Source organism: Salmo trutta, chromosome 31 (genome assembly GCF_901001165.1).
Source record: "Salmo trutta chromosome 31, fSalTru1.1, whole genome shotgun sequence".
NCBI classification, from domain to species: Eukaryota; Metazoa; Chordata; class Actinopteri; order Salmoniformes; family Salmonidae; genus Salmo; species Salmo trutta.
In genome coordinates, this window is record NC_042987.1 from 7,069,516 (window position 1) to 7,087,524 (window position 18,009).

At 42.2% G+C, this 18,009-nt stretch overlaps 1 protein-coding gene across 2 annotated transcripts in view; it reads right to left on the reverse strand.

Annotated features, from left to right (window-relative positions):
* The window catches only part of LOC115169402 (serine/threonine-protein kinase STK11), a 64,105-nt gene that overhangs the window by 21,966 nt on the left and 24,130 nt on the right, over positions 1-18,009 (reverse strand). For both annotated transcript variants that reach the window (XM_029724977.1, XM_029724978.1), the window contains exons 3-5: positions 15,890-15,973; positions 7,978-8,067; positions 164-296 (exon numbers count right to left, since the gene is read on the reverse strand). In XM_029724977.1, the coding sequence (XP_029580837.1) occupies positions 164-296; positions 7,978-8,067; positions 15,890-15,973 (307 nt within the window). The remainder of the gene's footprint in view (positions 1-163; positions 297-7,977; positions 8,068-15,889; positions 15,974-18,009) is intronic.

The following is an 18,009-nucleotide window of genomic DNA, read 5'->3' on the forward strand; positions in this document are numbered from 1 at the left end:
GAGAAGGAAGAGAGAGCGAGTAAGAGATCGGGAGAAAAAGCTCAAAATCAGCACACTCAGAGGGAAGAATGCTTTCTGCATAATATAGTTAAGAACATGCATTTCCCTAACAATAGGTAATATACAGGTAAAGGTGACTGAGGTAAGTGAGATGACATCTCACCTCTGCCACGCCCAGGTCGGAGATCTTGAGTGCCCCGTCGGTAGTCAGAAGCAGATTTCCTGGTTTAATGTCCTTGTGAACGATTCCCTGGCTGTGCAAATATTCAAGGCCATCTAACAGCTGTAAAAAGTACCTGAGAGGGAGGGAGGGTTAATAATAAAAATCCTACAAGACAAGTCAGTACACTACATTAGCTCTATGGTGAATCCTAACTTGAGATCTGTGCACACCGCACACAACTTGATATTTTGTATAAATCAAAACATCAGTGCATAATTTACACGACACAAGTGTGAGCTCAGCCATGACGTATCGATCCAAGCAATCTAATAGGTCTTTTAACCAAGTGTGACTATAAATTAGTGTTTAAAGGCCCAATGCAGCCATTATATATCAAATCATTTCTGGGTAACAATTAACCCTCATACAACCGACTGGGGTCATTTTGAACCCAGAGGCCTGTTTTATATCATAGCCAATAGGTGGTTGATTCAATTCTTCAAAATGTTAATGACCTTGTCAATCAACTTGTTCTTTATAAATATACATAAATTGCTTAGTGTTTCTGTATAAAGACTTCAAATAAAATAAAAATCCAGTCCTTTGGGGTCATTTTGACCACAGCCAAAAACAAAAATTCTGCTTATAGTAATTTGATAGATGGGAATCTAGGTTTTCTGGAGACGTAATAACAAGTTATCATACTACAAGAGGGTGGAGGGGGACCTGCATCAGTGATTTTGACCAGATAGACTGATCACCTACAGAGATAACTCCCCATATACTCGTCTAACATTGTACTTGTCTATACCAAGTATCATACAGTGAGGGAAAAAAGTATTTGATCCTCTGCTGATTTTGTACGTTTGCCCACTGACAAAGAAATGGTCAGTCTATAATTTTAAATGGTAGGTTTATTTGAACAGTGAGACAGAATAACAACAAAAAAATCCTGAAAAACGCAAGTCAAAAATGTTAAAATTGATTTGCATTTTAATGAGGGAAATAAGTATTTGACTCCTCTGCAAAACATGACTTAGTACTTGGTGGCAAAACCCTTGTTGGAAATCACAGAGGTCAGACGTTTCTTGTAGTTGGCCACCAGGTTTACACACATCTCAGGAGGGATTTTGTCCCACTCCTCTTTGCAGATCTTTTCCAAGTCATTAAGGTTGAGAGGCTGACGTTTGGCAACTCGAACCTTTAGCTCCCGCCACAGATTTTCTATGGGATTAAGGTCTGAAGACTGGCTAGGCCACTCCAGGACATTAATGTGCTTCTTCTTGAGCTACTCCTTTGTTGCCTTGGCTGTGTGTTTTGGGTCATTGTCATGCTGGAATACCCATCCACGACCTATTTTCAATGCCCTGGCTGAGGGAAGGAGGTTCTCAACCAAGATTTGACAGTACATGGCCCCGTTCATCATCCCTTTGATGCAGTGAAGTTGTCCTGTCCTCTTAGCAGAAAAACACCCCCAAAGCATAAGGTTTCCACCTCCATGTTTGACGGTGGGGATGGTGTTCTTGGGGTCATAGGCAGCATTCCTCCTCCTCCAAACACGGCGAGTTGATGCCAAAGAGCTCCATTTTGGTCTCATCTGACCACAACACTTTCACCCAGTTGTCCTCTGAATCATTCAGATGTTCATTGGCAAACTTCAGACGGGCATGTATATGTGCTTTCTTGAGCAGGGGGACCTTGCGGGCGCTGCAGGATTTCAGTCCTTCACGGCGTAGTGTGTTACCAATTGTTTTCTTGGTGACTATGGTCCCAGCTGCCTTGAGATCATTGACAAGATCCTCCCGTGTAGTTCTGGGCTCATTCCTCACCGTTCTCATGATCATTGCAACTCCATGAGGTAAGATCTTGCATGGAGCCCCGGGCCGAGGGAGATTGACAGTTCTTTTGTGTTTCTTCCATTTGCGAATAATCGCACCAACTGTTGTCACCTTCTCACCAAGCTGCTTGGCGATAGTCTTGTAGCCCATTCCAGCCTTGACATCCTTGGAGAGCTCTTTGGTCTTGGCCATGGTGGAGAGTTTGGAATCTGATTGATTGATTGCTTCTGTGGACAGGTGTCTTTTATATTAAGAGCACTCCCTTTAAGAGTGTGCTCCTAATCTCAGCTCGTTACCTGTATAAAAGACACCTGGGAGCCAGAAATCTTTCTGATTGAGAGGGGGTCAAATACTTATTTCCCTCATTAAAATGCAAATCAATTTATAACATTTTTGACTTGCGATTTTCTGGATTTTTTTGTTGTTATTCTGTCTCTCACTGTTCAAATAAACCTACCATTAATATTGTAGACTGATCATTTCTTTGTCAGTGGGCAAACGTACAAAATCAGCAGGGGATCAAATACTTTTTTCCCCTCACTGTAAGACTGCATACAAAACCAAAATTACATAATATTTGTGCCTATAGAAATGTGCCAATGGTATACAAAGTAGTGTTCTCCTCGGGCCAGAAAATTCGAGCCCGGTCTTACCCAAGCCTGGTAAGCTGAAGCCTGAGCCCAGGCCGACATCATAGAAATGTAAATGAGCCCAAACAGCCTGATCTCTAGAAAACAGTATATTGATTTAAATTGGTATTGAGAACAATGAAGCGGGCAGCAGTGGAGTGAGGAGACCAGGAAACCGCCAGTCTTAGAAAAGCACTGAGAAAAGCACAGAGAGGGGAAACAATTTGCTAGAATGTTATGTAACTTAACAAGTGGATTTTGCTCTTCACTCAAAAAAAAGCCTGTGACTTGTCTGATAATCAATTAATGTGATTTTGTTTCACTGAATCTCCGTCTGTATATTTAGTTAGGCTAATTGATCTCTGGCTAGGAAAATAAGTCGAGGTGGTAGCTCATTTATTTATCTGCTTACAGTGCATTCGGAAAGTATTCAGACCCCTTGACTTTTTCCAAAATTTGTTACATTAAAGCCTTATTCTAAAATTGCTTAAATAGTTTTTTCCCCCTCATCAATCTACCCACAATACCCCATAATGACAATGCAAAAACAGGTTTTGGGAAATGTTTTGCAAAAATAAAAAACATTTACATAAGTATTTAGAGCCTTCACTCAGTACTTTGTTGAAGCACATTTGACAGAGATTACAGCCTCGAGTATTCTTGGGTATGACGCTACAAACTTGGGAAGGGATGCGGTATTCTGCAAGTGAAGCTAAACCAGGCTACACACCGCCTATATATAGCACGGCCCTGCAAGAAATGGAAGCCAATTTGAGAACTATTGCAGCTAGGAGATGGTTTTGTTTGTGTCAACTGACATTTGGACTAGCTGAAAGGGACACCGTTTCCTGGGGATTGTCACCAGTTTCATTGACGGAAACTATCAAGGCCACACGGTGTTGTTGAGCTGCGAGCACATACAAAAACACCACACAGCAGAGGCCATTTACCAAAAATATCAGTGTCCTGAGGAACTGGAACGTGCAGCGACAAGTAATACGAGTGGTGACTGACAGCGCAAGCAACATGGTCTAAGCCTTCAACCTACCTTGTTCTGAGGAGACCAATGATGATGGACAGGAGGAAGATGAGGCATCCGACATGGCACCACCTGCGATCTCAGTTCCAAACTGACCATATAGCCAACAATGTGGACATGATGGTAAACCAGTACTTCAGAGTCAAATCTCCATTTTACGGTGCCCAATTCACATGCTTCAGCTCGCAACAAAGGATGCCATTAACATGCATGATGGGGTTAGCGGACTGATCCAGAAACTGGAAAAACTTCTGAAAAGTGTTAGGAAGTGTACATTGAACACAGAAGAAAGTGACAGATTGGGAGTGCATCCCACAACAGCATGTATGACAAGAACAGCCAATTACGCATGATTGAGTCTGTATTAAAGATGTTCAAAAGAGACCCATTGTGGAAAAACAAACTGAAGTCTACCTCTGATTCAAAACTCACCCTAAACGAAATGCGTTGGCTACAGGTCCTGGTGGAGGTACTGACACCACAAGCTGACCTCACCGATAATATGCAGAAAGAGATGGGGAACCTGGGCATGATTCTCCCCGTGGTGTCAGAAACAAACTGTTGACTACCGTGTCTCAGGCCATAGACATTGCTGCTTTTGCAGAAACGATCAGATAACGTTTCCACTCAGTACAGGGGGTATTATAATGATAAACATCTTGTCCTAACCGCCATCCCGGACCCCAGGTTTAAAACTGAGCAGGTGATAAGGGATGAGCTGGTGCGTAACCAGCTTGGAGAGATACGCAACCTCCTTGTGAAGGAAACCGAGGCTATCAACGTGCCTCCGGCAGGTGCATTTGCCGTACCAGCAGCACCCAAATCTGCCCTTGAGCAAAACGAAGTGCCCAAAAGACTTCACATGTTCAGCTCTTCATTCAGCAGCAGCGATCCTCTGCACAATCAAAATGAGAGGTAAAGGAGTACATAACGGTCATGAGAAGAAACGCAGACGTTATCACCTTTTGGAAAGACAACTCCTCATCCCTGCCCTGCTTGGCAAGAGTGTCCCAAAGGGTTTTTAGCATCCCCCGCTGCTGGCCTACTCTCAAGGCACCATCGCATTAGCCACAGACTCTGGCCAAAATCATGTTTCTCAAAGTGAATTCAAAGGCACGGTAGACTGAGCCTAACAAGGAATTTTTCCATTTAATTTTTATTTAATTCTAAGTAAGACACAGCCTATATGTGCAATTTATAGACTATAAAGGATTTTATACAACAAAGTGTTGTTTAAATGCTGAAGAGCTTAATGTTCCTGCCAGCCTAGTTTGCCACACTCGCTTCAAAGTATTTCTTTGTAGGCTATAGCATTGATATAATAGACTAATAATATAGCCTAAATTCATTTTCATTGCTTCTTAGGCTATCTGTCTGGCTCATGACCTATTTAGAGTGTTTATGTGCTGTTTAATATGACATATAGCTTTTTTTGAAATGATGAGTGCTTCTTAGTCACCTTTGTTATTTATTAAAATACTTTCCATTTAAATCATATGGATTGCTTTCAATACTTCAAACCCAAAATGGTAGGTCCACTTAGTCAAAGATTTTATAGTGATTTTAAACAAAACATTTATGAAGCTAATTTGGAGCGACAGTTTTTTTTTCTTTCCTTCCTGTAAGCGTGTTAACGGTTTTTAGCGGAACGGCTGGAAAGGACGTGGAGCAAAAGGACGTTGAGCGCCGATGAGCAGAATTTCCAACCGCTCAAATACTGTGGCTAGGCTGTATCGGCATTAATAGATGCCATTGGAATATGGACTTCTCCTGATTCTGAGATGAGCTGCATGTGGTGGTCATGTGGATCATCATTCTACCGAATGCACTCCAGCCTATTCGTATTGCAATATGAAACATTTCAATGATCAGAAAAAAAAGCATCATGGCCACGTATTTCTCTGGCCCAGCCAATATTGGAATCCTGACGCCGCTAGTGCCTGCTGCTCAGAGAGAGCAGCAGTGAAAGGTGCACAGGCACGCACAGTTAATCTTTCTTAACACAGCACCGCAAACCCAAAACACAGAATGAGGCCCAGCAGCAGTCGGGCCCCATCAGGTCTGCTAATGGTATAGAGGGAATTCGGAAAGTATTCAGACCCCTTGACTTTCTACACATTTTGTTACGTCAAAGCATTATTCTAAAATGGATTCAATATTTTTTCCCCTCAAATCTACACACAATACCCCTTAAATGATAAAGCAAAAACATGTTGAATTTTTTACAGATTAAAAAAATATATATTACAAAACTGAAATATCACATTTACATAAAGTATTCAGACCCTTTACTCAGTACTTTGTTGAAGCACATTTGGCAGCAATATCAGCCTCAAGTCTTGGGTATGACAGTACAAATCTTGGCATACCTGTATTCGGGGAGCTTCTCCCATTCTTCTCTGCAGATCCTCAAGCTCTGTCAGGTTGGATGGGGAGCGTCGGTGGACAGCTATTTTCAGATCTTTGCAGAGATGTTCGATTGGATTGAAGTCCAGGCTCTGGCTGGGCCAGTCTAGGACATTCCGAGACTTGTCCCGAAGCCACTCCTGCAATATCTTGGCTGTGTGCTTAGGTTCCTTGTACTGTTGGAAGGTGAACATTCGCCCCAGTCAGAGGTCCTGAGCATGGTACCAGGTTTCCTCCAGACATGACGCTTGGCATTCAGGCCAAAGAGTTCAATCTTGGTTTCATCAGACCAGAGAATCTTGTTTCTCATGGTATGAGAGTCCTTTAGATGCCTTTTAGCAACCTCCAAGCGGGCTGTCATGTTCTTTTTACTGAGGAGTGGCTTCTGTCTGGCCACTCTACCATAAAGGCCTGATTGGTGGAGTGCTGCAGAGATGGTTGTCCTTCTGGAAGGTTCTCCCATCTCCACAGAGGAACTCCGGAGCTCTGTCAGAGTGACCAAGGCCCTCCCTGACCAAGGCCCTACTCCCCTGATTGCTCAGTTTGGCCAGCTCTAGGAAGAGTGATGGTGGTTCCAAACTTCTTCCACTTAAGAATGATGGAGGCCACCGTCTTCTTGGGGACCTTCAATGCTGCAGACATTTTTTGGTACCCTTCCCCAGATCTGTGCCTCGACACAATCCTGTCTCGGAGCTCTATGGACAATTCCTTCAACCTCATTGCTTGGTTTTTGCTCTGACATGCACTGTCAACTGTGGGACCTTATATAGACATGTGTGTGCCTTTCCAAATCATGTCCAATCAATTGACTTTACAACAGATGGACTCCAATCAAGTTGTAGAAACATCTCAAGAATGATCAATGGAAACAGGATGCACCAGGAGGTCAATTTTAAGTCTCATAGCAAAGGGTCTGAATATATATGCAAATAAGGTATTTTTTAAATAAATTTGCAAACATTTCTAAAAACCCGCTTTGTTATTATGGGGTATTGTGTGTAGATTGATGAGGAAATTGTTTTATTTAATCCATTTTAGAATAAGGCTGTTACGTAACAAAATGTGGAAAAAGGGAAGGGGTCTGAATACTTTCCAAATGCACCGAATGATACCGTATAATGAGTACATACAGTGCCATAAATGTAATGACAGAAAAGTAAATGTTTCATGTCAAACGATTTAGGACAAATCCATCAAATCACTAACCATGAGAAAGGGTTAAACATAAGTTTTAAATCAACTTGTGAATTTTATTGAATATAGCCATGATCCCACCCCCCCCCCCCCCCCCCCCCATTTCTTAATGTAATGACATGAAACAAATATGCGATTATTATCAATCACCTAACAGCTGTAACAAGGTTTAAAAAATTATAACATTATTTACATGTCTAATGATGTTTTAATAAGAATTAAGTTGATATTTTGCTACGATTGTTGCTTTTTCCAACAGTTTCTTCTTGGGGTCAAAATGACTCCAGTTGGTAATCCACGTATGTTCAATATGGTGGTAGTATGAGGGTTAAGTACCTTAATATCTTACTGTAATAGATTTCCATTCAAATGGGCAAAAATTACTTTTGCAAAAAACTCTCATGCAATAACAAAACAGTCAGCTTTATCAGCAATGGAGAGCTCTGCCTAAACTTAGTCTTGGAGTAGACTCTGCACAGAAGCTAAGACTAATAAAAGAAAACGAGGGAGAGAGAGATGGCGCAATTGAACAAGAATGGGGGGGCTAGAGGCAGAGAGAGGGAGAGCGAGATGGCAAAATAGATAAAGGGCAGGCGAGAACAATAGAGAAATGGTGAGTGAGCAAACGAGAGATGGAGCTGTTGAAAAAGAGGAAGAGGAAGAACAGCTGAGGGAGCTGCCGAGAAAGCGAGAGAGAAAGAAACTTACCCGTGAGCTTGAAATACTGGAAATCTTTTCTCTGGGACGCTGTCCAGCATTTCTTGCATCCCACATACGCAATACTCCATCACCATATACGTAAGATGGGCAGTCAAGGGAATACTCAAAACACAACAGGGCAATGAGAAGCATTTACACACTAAAAGTTCCATATTAAACAGCCATTAAAATACAACAGAAAGGGAAAGACATTTTCCTCTAACTGAATGCATATAAGTAACGAGGGCGGCAGGGAGCCTAGTGGTTAGAGCGTTGGGCCAGTAACCGAAAGGTTGCTGAATCGACTCCACGAGCTGACATGGTAAAAATCTGTCTTTCTGCCCCTGAACAAGGCAGTTAACCCACTGTTCCCTGGTAGGCCATCATTGTATATAACAATTCGTTCTTAACTGACTTGCCTAGTTAGATAAAACGTTAAAATAAAAATATATATACACTGCTCAAAAAAATAAAAGGGAACGCTTAAACAACACAATGTAACTCCAAGTTAATCACACTTCTGTGAAATCAAACTGTCCACTTAGGAAGCAACACTGATTGACAATAAATTTCACATGCTGTTGTGCAAATGGAATAGACAACAGGTGGAAATTATAGGCAATTAGCAAGACACCCCCAATAAAGGAGTGGTTCTGCAGGTGGTGACCACAGACCACTTCTCAGTTCCTATGCTTCCTGGCTGATGTTTTGGTCAGTTTTGAATGCTGGCGGTGCTTTCACACTAGTGGTAGCATGAGACGGAGTCTACAACCCACACAAGTAGCTCAGGTAGTGCAGCTCATCCAGGATGGCACATCAATGCGAGCTGTGGCAAGAAGGTTTGCTGTGTCTGTCAGCGTAGTGTCCAGAGCATGGAGGCGCTACCAGGAGACAGGCCAGTACATCAGGAGACGTGGAGGAGGCCGTAGGAGGGCAACAACCCAGCAGCAGGACCGCTACCTCCGCCTTTGTGCAAGGAGGAGCAGGAGCAGCACTGCCAGAGCCCTGCAGAATGACCTCCAGCAGGCCACAAATGTGCATGTGTCTGCTCAAACGGTCAGAAACAGACTCCATGAGGGTAGTATGAGGGCCCGACGTCCACAGGTGGGGGTTGTGCTTACAGCCCAACACCGTGCAGGACGTTTGGCATTTGCCAGAGAACACCAAGATTGGCAAATTCGCCACTGGCGCCCTGTGCTCTTCACAGATGAGAGCAGGGTCACACTGAGCACGTGACAAATGTGACAGAGTCTGGAGACGCCGTGGAGAACGTTCTGCTGCCTGCAACATCCTCCAGCATGACCGGTTTGGCGGTGGGTCAGTCATGGTGTGGGGTGGCATTTCTTTGGAGGGATGCTCGCCAGAGGTAGCCTGACTGCCATTAGGTACCGAGATGAGATCCTCAGACCCCTTGTGAGACCATATGCTGGTGCGGTTGGCCCTGGGTTCCTCCTAATGCAAGACAATGCTAGACCTCATGTGGCTGGAGTGTGTCAGCAGTTCCTGCAAGAGGAAGGCATTGATGCTATGGACTGGCCCGCCCGTTCCCCAGACCTGAATCCAATTGAGCACATCTGGGACATCATGTCTCACTCCATCCACCAACGCCACGTTGCACCACAGACTGTCCAGGAGTTGGCGGATGCTTTAGTCCAGGTCTGGGAGGAGATCCCTCAGGAGACCATCCGCCACCTCATCAGGAGCATGCCCAGGCGTTGTAGGGAGGTCATACAGGCACGTGGAGGCCACACACACTACTGAGCCTCATTTTGACTTGTTTTAAGGACATTACATCAAAGTTGGATCAGCCTGTAGTGTGGTTTTCCACTCTAATTTTGAGTGTGACTCCAAATCCAGACCTCCATGGGTTGATAAATTGGATTTCCATTGATTCTTTTTGTGTGATTTTGTTGTCAGCACATTCAACTATGTAAAGAAAAAAGTATTTAATAAGATTATTTCTTTCATTCAGATCTAGGATGTGTTATTTTAGTGTTCCCTTTATTTTTTTGAGCAGTGTATATACTTTTTAAAGAAACAGAACGCATATAAATTACTGGCTCAGAGTGGGAAATTGATTAAATATGGCATTTGTTTTACTTTAGGTGAGTTTCCCCAAAGCTTTGAGCCAGCAGCAATGCATGTTATCATGGAACTACAAAATTGATTAGGCAAAAACCAGATATAAATCAATTAGATATTATCTTCAAGAAAACCTCAAGGTCAGGGATGGGTAACTTTGATGGGGGTCACAGATTATATATTTTTTTAAACTCATCTTGAGGGGTCACAGTTGCTTGCGGGTCTGCGTACCCCCCCCACACACACACACACACACACACACAGCGAGCAAAACATTTTAGTGCCCCCCTCTTGACAGCGGAAACATTTTTTACATTTTAGAGTTCATTTCGTTCAATTCTACACATTTTGCCATGGGCTGTAGAGAAAATGCTGCAGTTTTAAAGCAAGTTTGCTGCAACCCTACACATTTTGCCATGGGGCGGAGAGAAGATTTTGTAGTTTTTAATATGATATCTGAGTGAAACTATATCTGATCTGAGTGAAACAAGTTGAGATTGCTAAGTTAATTTACCAGCCAGCTATCTAAAAAAAATGTGGATATGGACTGACTGACTGACTATCAGTGACTGACAGAGAAAAACTGCTGATGCACAACCAAATTTGTAAATTGCATCTCGTGTATTCTACTATTCTAGCTTTGAACAGTAAGTTGATACAATGACTGAGTTCCAAAACAGATCCAAGGGCCTTCAAAAGTGGGGGAAGATGAGAGTGAGAAAAAGCGAGAGAGAGAAGAGTTACAGGGAGGAGGAGAAAGAGTGGTGTGTGTGTGTGTGTGTGTGTGTATATATATATAGAGAGAGAGAGAGAGAGAGAGAGAGGAGGCCTGGGGATGACGCAGAGCTAACTGCGAAATCATGTCTGCGTCAGGAGTCTCTCCACTGCTGCAGGGTAGAGAAGGGAACACACACACACACTAGAGGCCTGCATCGGGTCAGATACACTTATTTGCGGGTTAATTGTGGGTATACTAGCTACAGCGTCTCAATATGGATAAACAGTACTATTGCCAATTTTTTCTCGCGCTTTTATAAGCCCAGTTATTGTGCATTGTTAACTAATTAAAAATACATAAAACTGACAAATAAACTGTATAAAATATCCAGATGAAAAGTCTTCAATTGCATTCATCTCTCTACTCAGCCTGTCTGCCACCCTTTTTATTTGTCTTGGATGTGAACCATTGCTAGTGAAGCGCAGCAATTGTGTCAAATGTATCAACAAGGTCCAGCTGAAGCTGTTGCTTGCTAACTTGCAACATTGTATCAACTAGCCTATTCCCGCCCTTGTAGTTTGCAAGTTTCCCACGCCAGTGAGTTTGGGACAGACAGAGGTCTTTGAGCAAGGGAAAAGTGTTCAGGTATTATTTCCACTGGAGATATGGGATGATCAGATAATGATTTTGGTCTTTTTTACTGAGACTTGGTGATTGAGGCCGGGAGATTGTTGGAAAGATTTTTGAAATAATGTGAGGAACTATTATCATTTGAAAAATTCAGCTTTTTAACAGTGGTTGTGGTGAGTTAAGAATATCAGAAATCAGATATCCCCAAATTGGCACTTTCCTACATTTTCGCGCGGCAAGCCAGGTACTTCTATGCATGCTCAGGCACACGCTCCCTCATCATTAACAGGACAGTGAAACCAAACATGCTCATATGGAGCACTCAAAACAAGACAATTAAAAAATGTAAACTCGTAAACGATGGTTATAAAAATAAAACAAAACTTGTTTCTCACAAGTGTAGCTTGGGAATGGTCATTTACTGTAATTAATACATGCATTAATAGAAATTAATGTAACCAAATGATGGGGATTAACGGTACATTAACTACTGGTGACATGCAGTGCATTCAGAAAGTATTCCTACCCCTTGACCTATTTCACATTTTGTGTTATAGCCTGAATTCAAAATGTATTAAATTGTTGTTTTTTTCCACATCGACACGCAAAACCCGACAATGACATAGTGAAAACATGTTTTGAGAAATTCTAGCTAATTTATTGTAAATGAAATACAGAAATACCTCATTTACATAAGTATTCACACCCCGGAGTCAATACGCGACCACTGCTACTCAAACTTCTGGGATGCCTACAAGGCCCTCCTCCGCCCTCCCTTCAGCAAATCTGATCACCACTCCATTTTGCTCCTCCTTGCCTAAAGGCAGAAACTCAAAAACAGGAAGTACCCATGCTAAGGACTACTCAATGCTGGTCTGGCCAATTGGAATCCACGCTTCAACATTGTTTTGATCCCGCGGACTGGGATATGTTACGGGTAGCCTCTATGAATAACATTGACGAATAAACAAAGTCACCATATCAGTGTATCAGGAAGCATATAGGCGATGTTGTACCCACTGTGACTATTAAAACCTGCCCTAACCAGAAACCGTGGACAGATGGCAGCAATCACGCAAAATGGAAAGTGCAATCCACCACATTTAACCATGGCAAGGTGACTGGGAATATGGCCGAATACAAACAGTGATGTTATTCCCTCCGTAAGGCAATCAAACAAACAGGCAAAACATCAGTAGAGATAAAGTGGAGTCGCAATTCAACGGCTCAGACACGAGACGTATGTGGCAGTGTCTACAGACAATCACGGACTACAAACGGAAAAGGGAGTGTGTTGCCAGGAAAATAACCTCTCACTCAACGTCAACAAAACAAAGGAGCTGACCGTGGACTTCAGGAAACAGCAGAGGGAGAACGCCCCTATCTACATCAACGGGACCACAGTGGAGAAGGTGGAAAGCTTCAAGTTCCTCGGCATACACATCACGGACAAACTGAAATGGTCCACCCACACAGACAGTGTGGTGAAGGCGGTGCAACAGCACCTCTTCAACTTCGGGAGGCTGAAGAAATTCGTCTTGGCACTTACAACCCTCACAAACTTTTACAGATGCACAATTGAGAGCATCCTGTCGGGCTGTATCACTGCCTGGTACGGCAACTGCACCCCCGCAAGCGCAGGGCTCTCCAGAGGGTAGTGCGGTCTGCCAAATGCATCACCGGGGTCAAACGGCCTGCCCTCCAGGACACCTACAGCACCCGATGTCACAGGAAGGCCAAAAAGATCAAGGACACCAACCGCCTGAGCCACTGCCTGTTCACCCCGCTATCATCGAGAAGGTGAGGTCAGTACAGGTGCATCAAAGCAGGAACCAAGAGACAGAAGCTGTTTTTCAATCTCAAAGCCATCAGACTGTTAAATAGCCATCAGTAGCACCTTAGAGGCTATTTATCTGCCAATAGGTGCTCTTTTAAAACAGTTAAGAGTTTACATAGACTTGAAATCACTAGCCACTTTAATAATGTTTACATATTTTGCATTACTTCTCATATGTATACACTGTATTTTAGTGTATGCCGCTCTGACATTTCTCGTCCAAATATTATTCCATTCCTTTAGATGTGTGTACTGTTGTGAAATTGATAGATATTACTGCACTGTTGGAGCTAGAAACACAAGCAACACACGCAATAACATCTGCTAAACACGTGTATGTGACCAATACAATGTGACTTAGTGTGACTTAATGACTTAGTGGAAGCACCTTTGGCAGTGATTTTATTTTTATTTTACCTTTATTTAACTAGGAAAGTCAGTTAAGAACAAATTCCTATTTTCAATGACGGCCTAGGAACAGTGGGTTAACTGCCTTGTTCAGGGGTAGAACGATTACAGCTGTGAGTCTTCTAGGTAAGTCTAAGAACTTTCCACACCTGGATTGTGTACATTTGCCCATTATTCTGTTAATTCTACAAGCTCTGTCAAGGTGGTTGTTGATCATTGCTAGACAAACATTTTCAGGTCTTGCCATAGGTTTTCAAGTATATTTAAGTCAACACTAACTCAGCAACATTAACTGTCTTCTTGGTAAGCAACTCAAATTGTAGATTTGGCTTTGTTTTTTTACATTATCGTCCTGCTGAAAGGTGAATTGATCTCCCAGTGTCTGGTGGAAAGCAGAGTGAACCAGGTTTTCCTCTAGGATTTTGCCTGTGCTTAGCTCCATTCCGTTTCTTTTTTATGCAGAAAGACTCCTCAGTCCTTAACGATTACAAGAATACACATAACGCAGCCACCACTATGCTTGAAAATATGGAGAGTGGTACTCAGTAATGTGCTGGATTGGCCCCAAACATATCACTTTGTATTCAGGACAAAACACTCATTGCTTTGCCACACATTTTACAGTATTACTTTAGTGCCTTGTTGAAAACAGGATGCATGTTTTGGAATATTTGTATTCTGTACAGGCTTCCTCCTTTTCACTCTGTCAATTAGGTTAGTATTGTGGAGTAACTACAATGTTGTTGATCCATCCTCAGTTCTCCCTATAACAGCCATTAAACTCTGTTTTAAAGTCACCATTGGTGTCATGGTGAAATCCCTGAGCGGTTTCCTTCCTTTCCAGCAATTGAGTTAGGAAGGACAACTGTTTTTGTAGTGACTGGGTGTATTGACACACCATCCATAAGGTAATTAACAATTTAGCAATTGAATATTCCTTTGAGCATGGTGGTCTTTAAAAAATAAAAACGGTCTGCCAATAGGTGCTCTTCTTTGCGAGGCGTTGGAAAACCTTCCAGTTCTTCGTGGTTGAAAATGTGTTTGAAATTCACTGTTCAAATGGAGGGAACCTTACAGATAATTGTATGTGTGGGGTACAGAGGTAGTCATTCAAAAATCATGTTAAATGTCCTTGCAGCTTATGTGACTTGTTAAGCATATTTTTACTCCTGAACTTATTTAGGCTTGCCATAACAAAGTTGCTGAATACTTACTAACTCAAGACATTTGAGCTTTTTATTTTTAAGATGTAAAAAAGATAATTCCACTTTGACATTATGGGTTATTGTGTGAGGGTCAGTGTCAATTTGCCTTAACACCACAAAATGTGGAAAACTCAAGGGGTGTGAATATTTTCTGAAGACATGGAGAATTGATCAAAATAAACAAAGGGCAAACAATTCACACAATGAAACAACGAATGCACAAGAATTGGCGGGAGACAGCTGAGCACATTCTGGAAAGAGCGAGCCCTAAATATCTTAGCCACACACCCTTCACCTTCTTGTATCAACATTTAAAATTATACTCAAGACACATCATCTTCACACATATTTTAGTCACTTTTCACAAACAGCTAATCAGCTAAGGCTATTGCCATGCGTCCTGCCCAAATAGGCATAGGCAAATACACACTATTTTTTAAAATAATTATCTAAATGATCCTTTATTCCTAAATCATGCTCTCTGGTGAAATATTTTGAATGACTTCATTTATTTCTGTATCGACAGGAGTAATTATATACATTTTGGCAAATGTATTTCAATGTACTTTAGGGGAAGTTACTAGACGCCCCCGGCTATGTAAGACCTCGTATGCCATTTCTCTCCTGTTCTATTGGTTTTCAGATCAACTTTCTTTCGTTGTCCAGAAGCCAAAGGAACAATCCTAGTCATATTAGCAACCTATTACCCATCCTAGTTGTTGCATCTTCAGATTCCCCGTTTCTATGCTCCTAAATGAGATTTTATATATGTCACGTATGAACCATAATTGCTTTTTGGCAAATGTTTGAACATTTTGTATTATTGGTTGCTTCATTACAGGAGTTATACGTTCTGTTAAGTGCATTACAATAATCTAAATGTGATTTCTGTCATTCTGAGCACAGTGGGTGGACGCCCTAAATGGGATACAATCCAATGCCTGTGGTCAAATTTAAATATCCCAGGTCACATTGGCCGGTGTCACATTTTCCTAACAGAAACCCTGACGCACACACACACACACACACACAGAAGGATATATTTTCTGCTTCTCTTCATTGTACAACACGTCCACCAAATGGATCACATTTTTGTGCTGGAGTCTCCGTAGCAGCTGGATCTCCCTGAAACACAAACCAACAGACAAAAAAAGGTTAGAGATGTTACAAATGAAACTCCATCACAGGCATCACAACTGAAACATTGGTGAAATTGAAAAAAATAATAAATAGCACATCGTAAAATAAACGATGCGTAGACTTCAGGGGGAATGAAGCATTAAGGTGAATATAACAGCAGAAGAAAGGGTGAACGACACATTGGGGTGGCTAAGCTCATTGAGACAGCTCTATAAACTGGCGCTGGAGAGGGAACTTTAAATCAGCCCAAGCACCACCATGTCAAACCCCCAGGAGACTCCACATTCATCTGCTACAGAGTAGCCAGCCTGCCACTAATGACTACAGCTACTGCATGAAGGGAGCAAACACAAACGAGGCAGGCCAAAAGTGTTAGTGTATTTATGCCTCAGTCTACGTCAGAGAAACATCCCCTTTCAAAACAAGCGTCCTTGATTTTAAAATGACTGGGTTTGAATGAACCATGCCATTCAACTGGATGGGAAGGAAATCTCGGCTACATTTGAAAGTTAATTTTCACGAGTAGATGTTCTCGTAGTAGGCTAATCTTAAGTGTTGTACAATAATAGGTTAGTTAAAGGGGGGCTAATCTTACTGATTTGGCCTCATTTTTCGGCTTGGTCATTAAGAAATGAAGCAGCCATGACGGAAGCCAAACAAGAGTTGTCTTGGGGGGGGTTCGTACGTGGCAAGAGTTTATACATTCTAGATAACTTGAAACCGTCTAACCAAGTCCTGTGTCTTGAAGTCGCATAGCCAACTTCTTTCGCCAATTAGCTCGACCGTGGCAAAGTTGGTTTGACATTGGATAGCCTGGGGCAAGTTACGGTTAAAAGGGTCGGAAACTTTCCGGGAAATTTCCCATGGGAAGTTAAGCCTGGGAATTTTGCAATACTGGGTGGAATGAATATATTTTATATATGACAAACATTATTTTTTGTAAACTAGTAAATAGTAGCCTTCAGCAAAGTGTGTTTAAATAATTTCTAACTCAATTTCTGCTAGTTCGTTTTTGATAACATTTACATTACATTTAAGTCATTTAGCAGACGCTCTTATCCAGAGCGACTTACAAATTAACGTGGGTTTTAGCTCGCTTGAGCCTGCTAACTGAGGAATGTTAATTCACCCGTTCCCATACATGTTTCATTTTATAACATTTATCTTACAAAAGAGTTGTTTAATCTAACTTAACTATTTATCTGTACATGGAATTTTATTTGTTTTTTTACTCATTTTTTTCTCTAATCTTTAGGCACCATCTGATGTGTGGAGACATTTCACTGCAGCTAATGTAGAAGGAAAAGCTGTGTACATTTGCAAATACTGTGCCAAATCATATGTGAAGAATGCAACAAAGATGCAGAATCATCTGGCCAAGTGCATAAAGTTCCCTTAGCGCTCACAACAAGCAACTTCTGACAAAAGTATGTGAAAGGTCATCAAGTTTTAGCAGCAATCTACCTCACCAAGCAAAGTGAGAAGAATAAGAGAACCACATTGAAGCTGCCCAGCAACACCCGTTGGGGTGGTGTTGTCATCATGTTTGACAGTCTCCTGGAGGGGAAGGAGTCTCTCCATGAAATGGCCATATCACAGTCTGCCGATATGGACAGCCCCATCAAGAGGATCCTCCTGGATGATGTATTTTGGGAGAGAGTGGTAAGCAGCCTGAAACCTATAGCAGTAGCGATTGCACGGATTGAAGGAACAATGCCATCCTGTCTGATGTTCAGACCCCACTTCACTGTTGCTCCAAGCAGAGGAAACTGCAGTTCTGAAATACATCTGAAGCCCAAACATGCCGCAGCGTACATGTTGGACCCCAAAAATGCTGGCAAGAGCATCCTGTCTAGTGCAGAGATCAACAAGGCCTATGGTGTCATCACTACCGTGTCTCGCCACCTTGGCCTTGATAAGGGCAAGGTTCTTGGCAGTCTGGCGAAGTACACTTCCAAGCAAGGGCTTTGGGATGGAGATGCAATATGGCAGTCGTGCCCACCTATCTCATCAGCCACCTG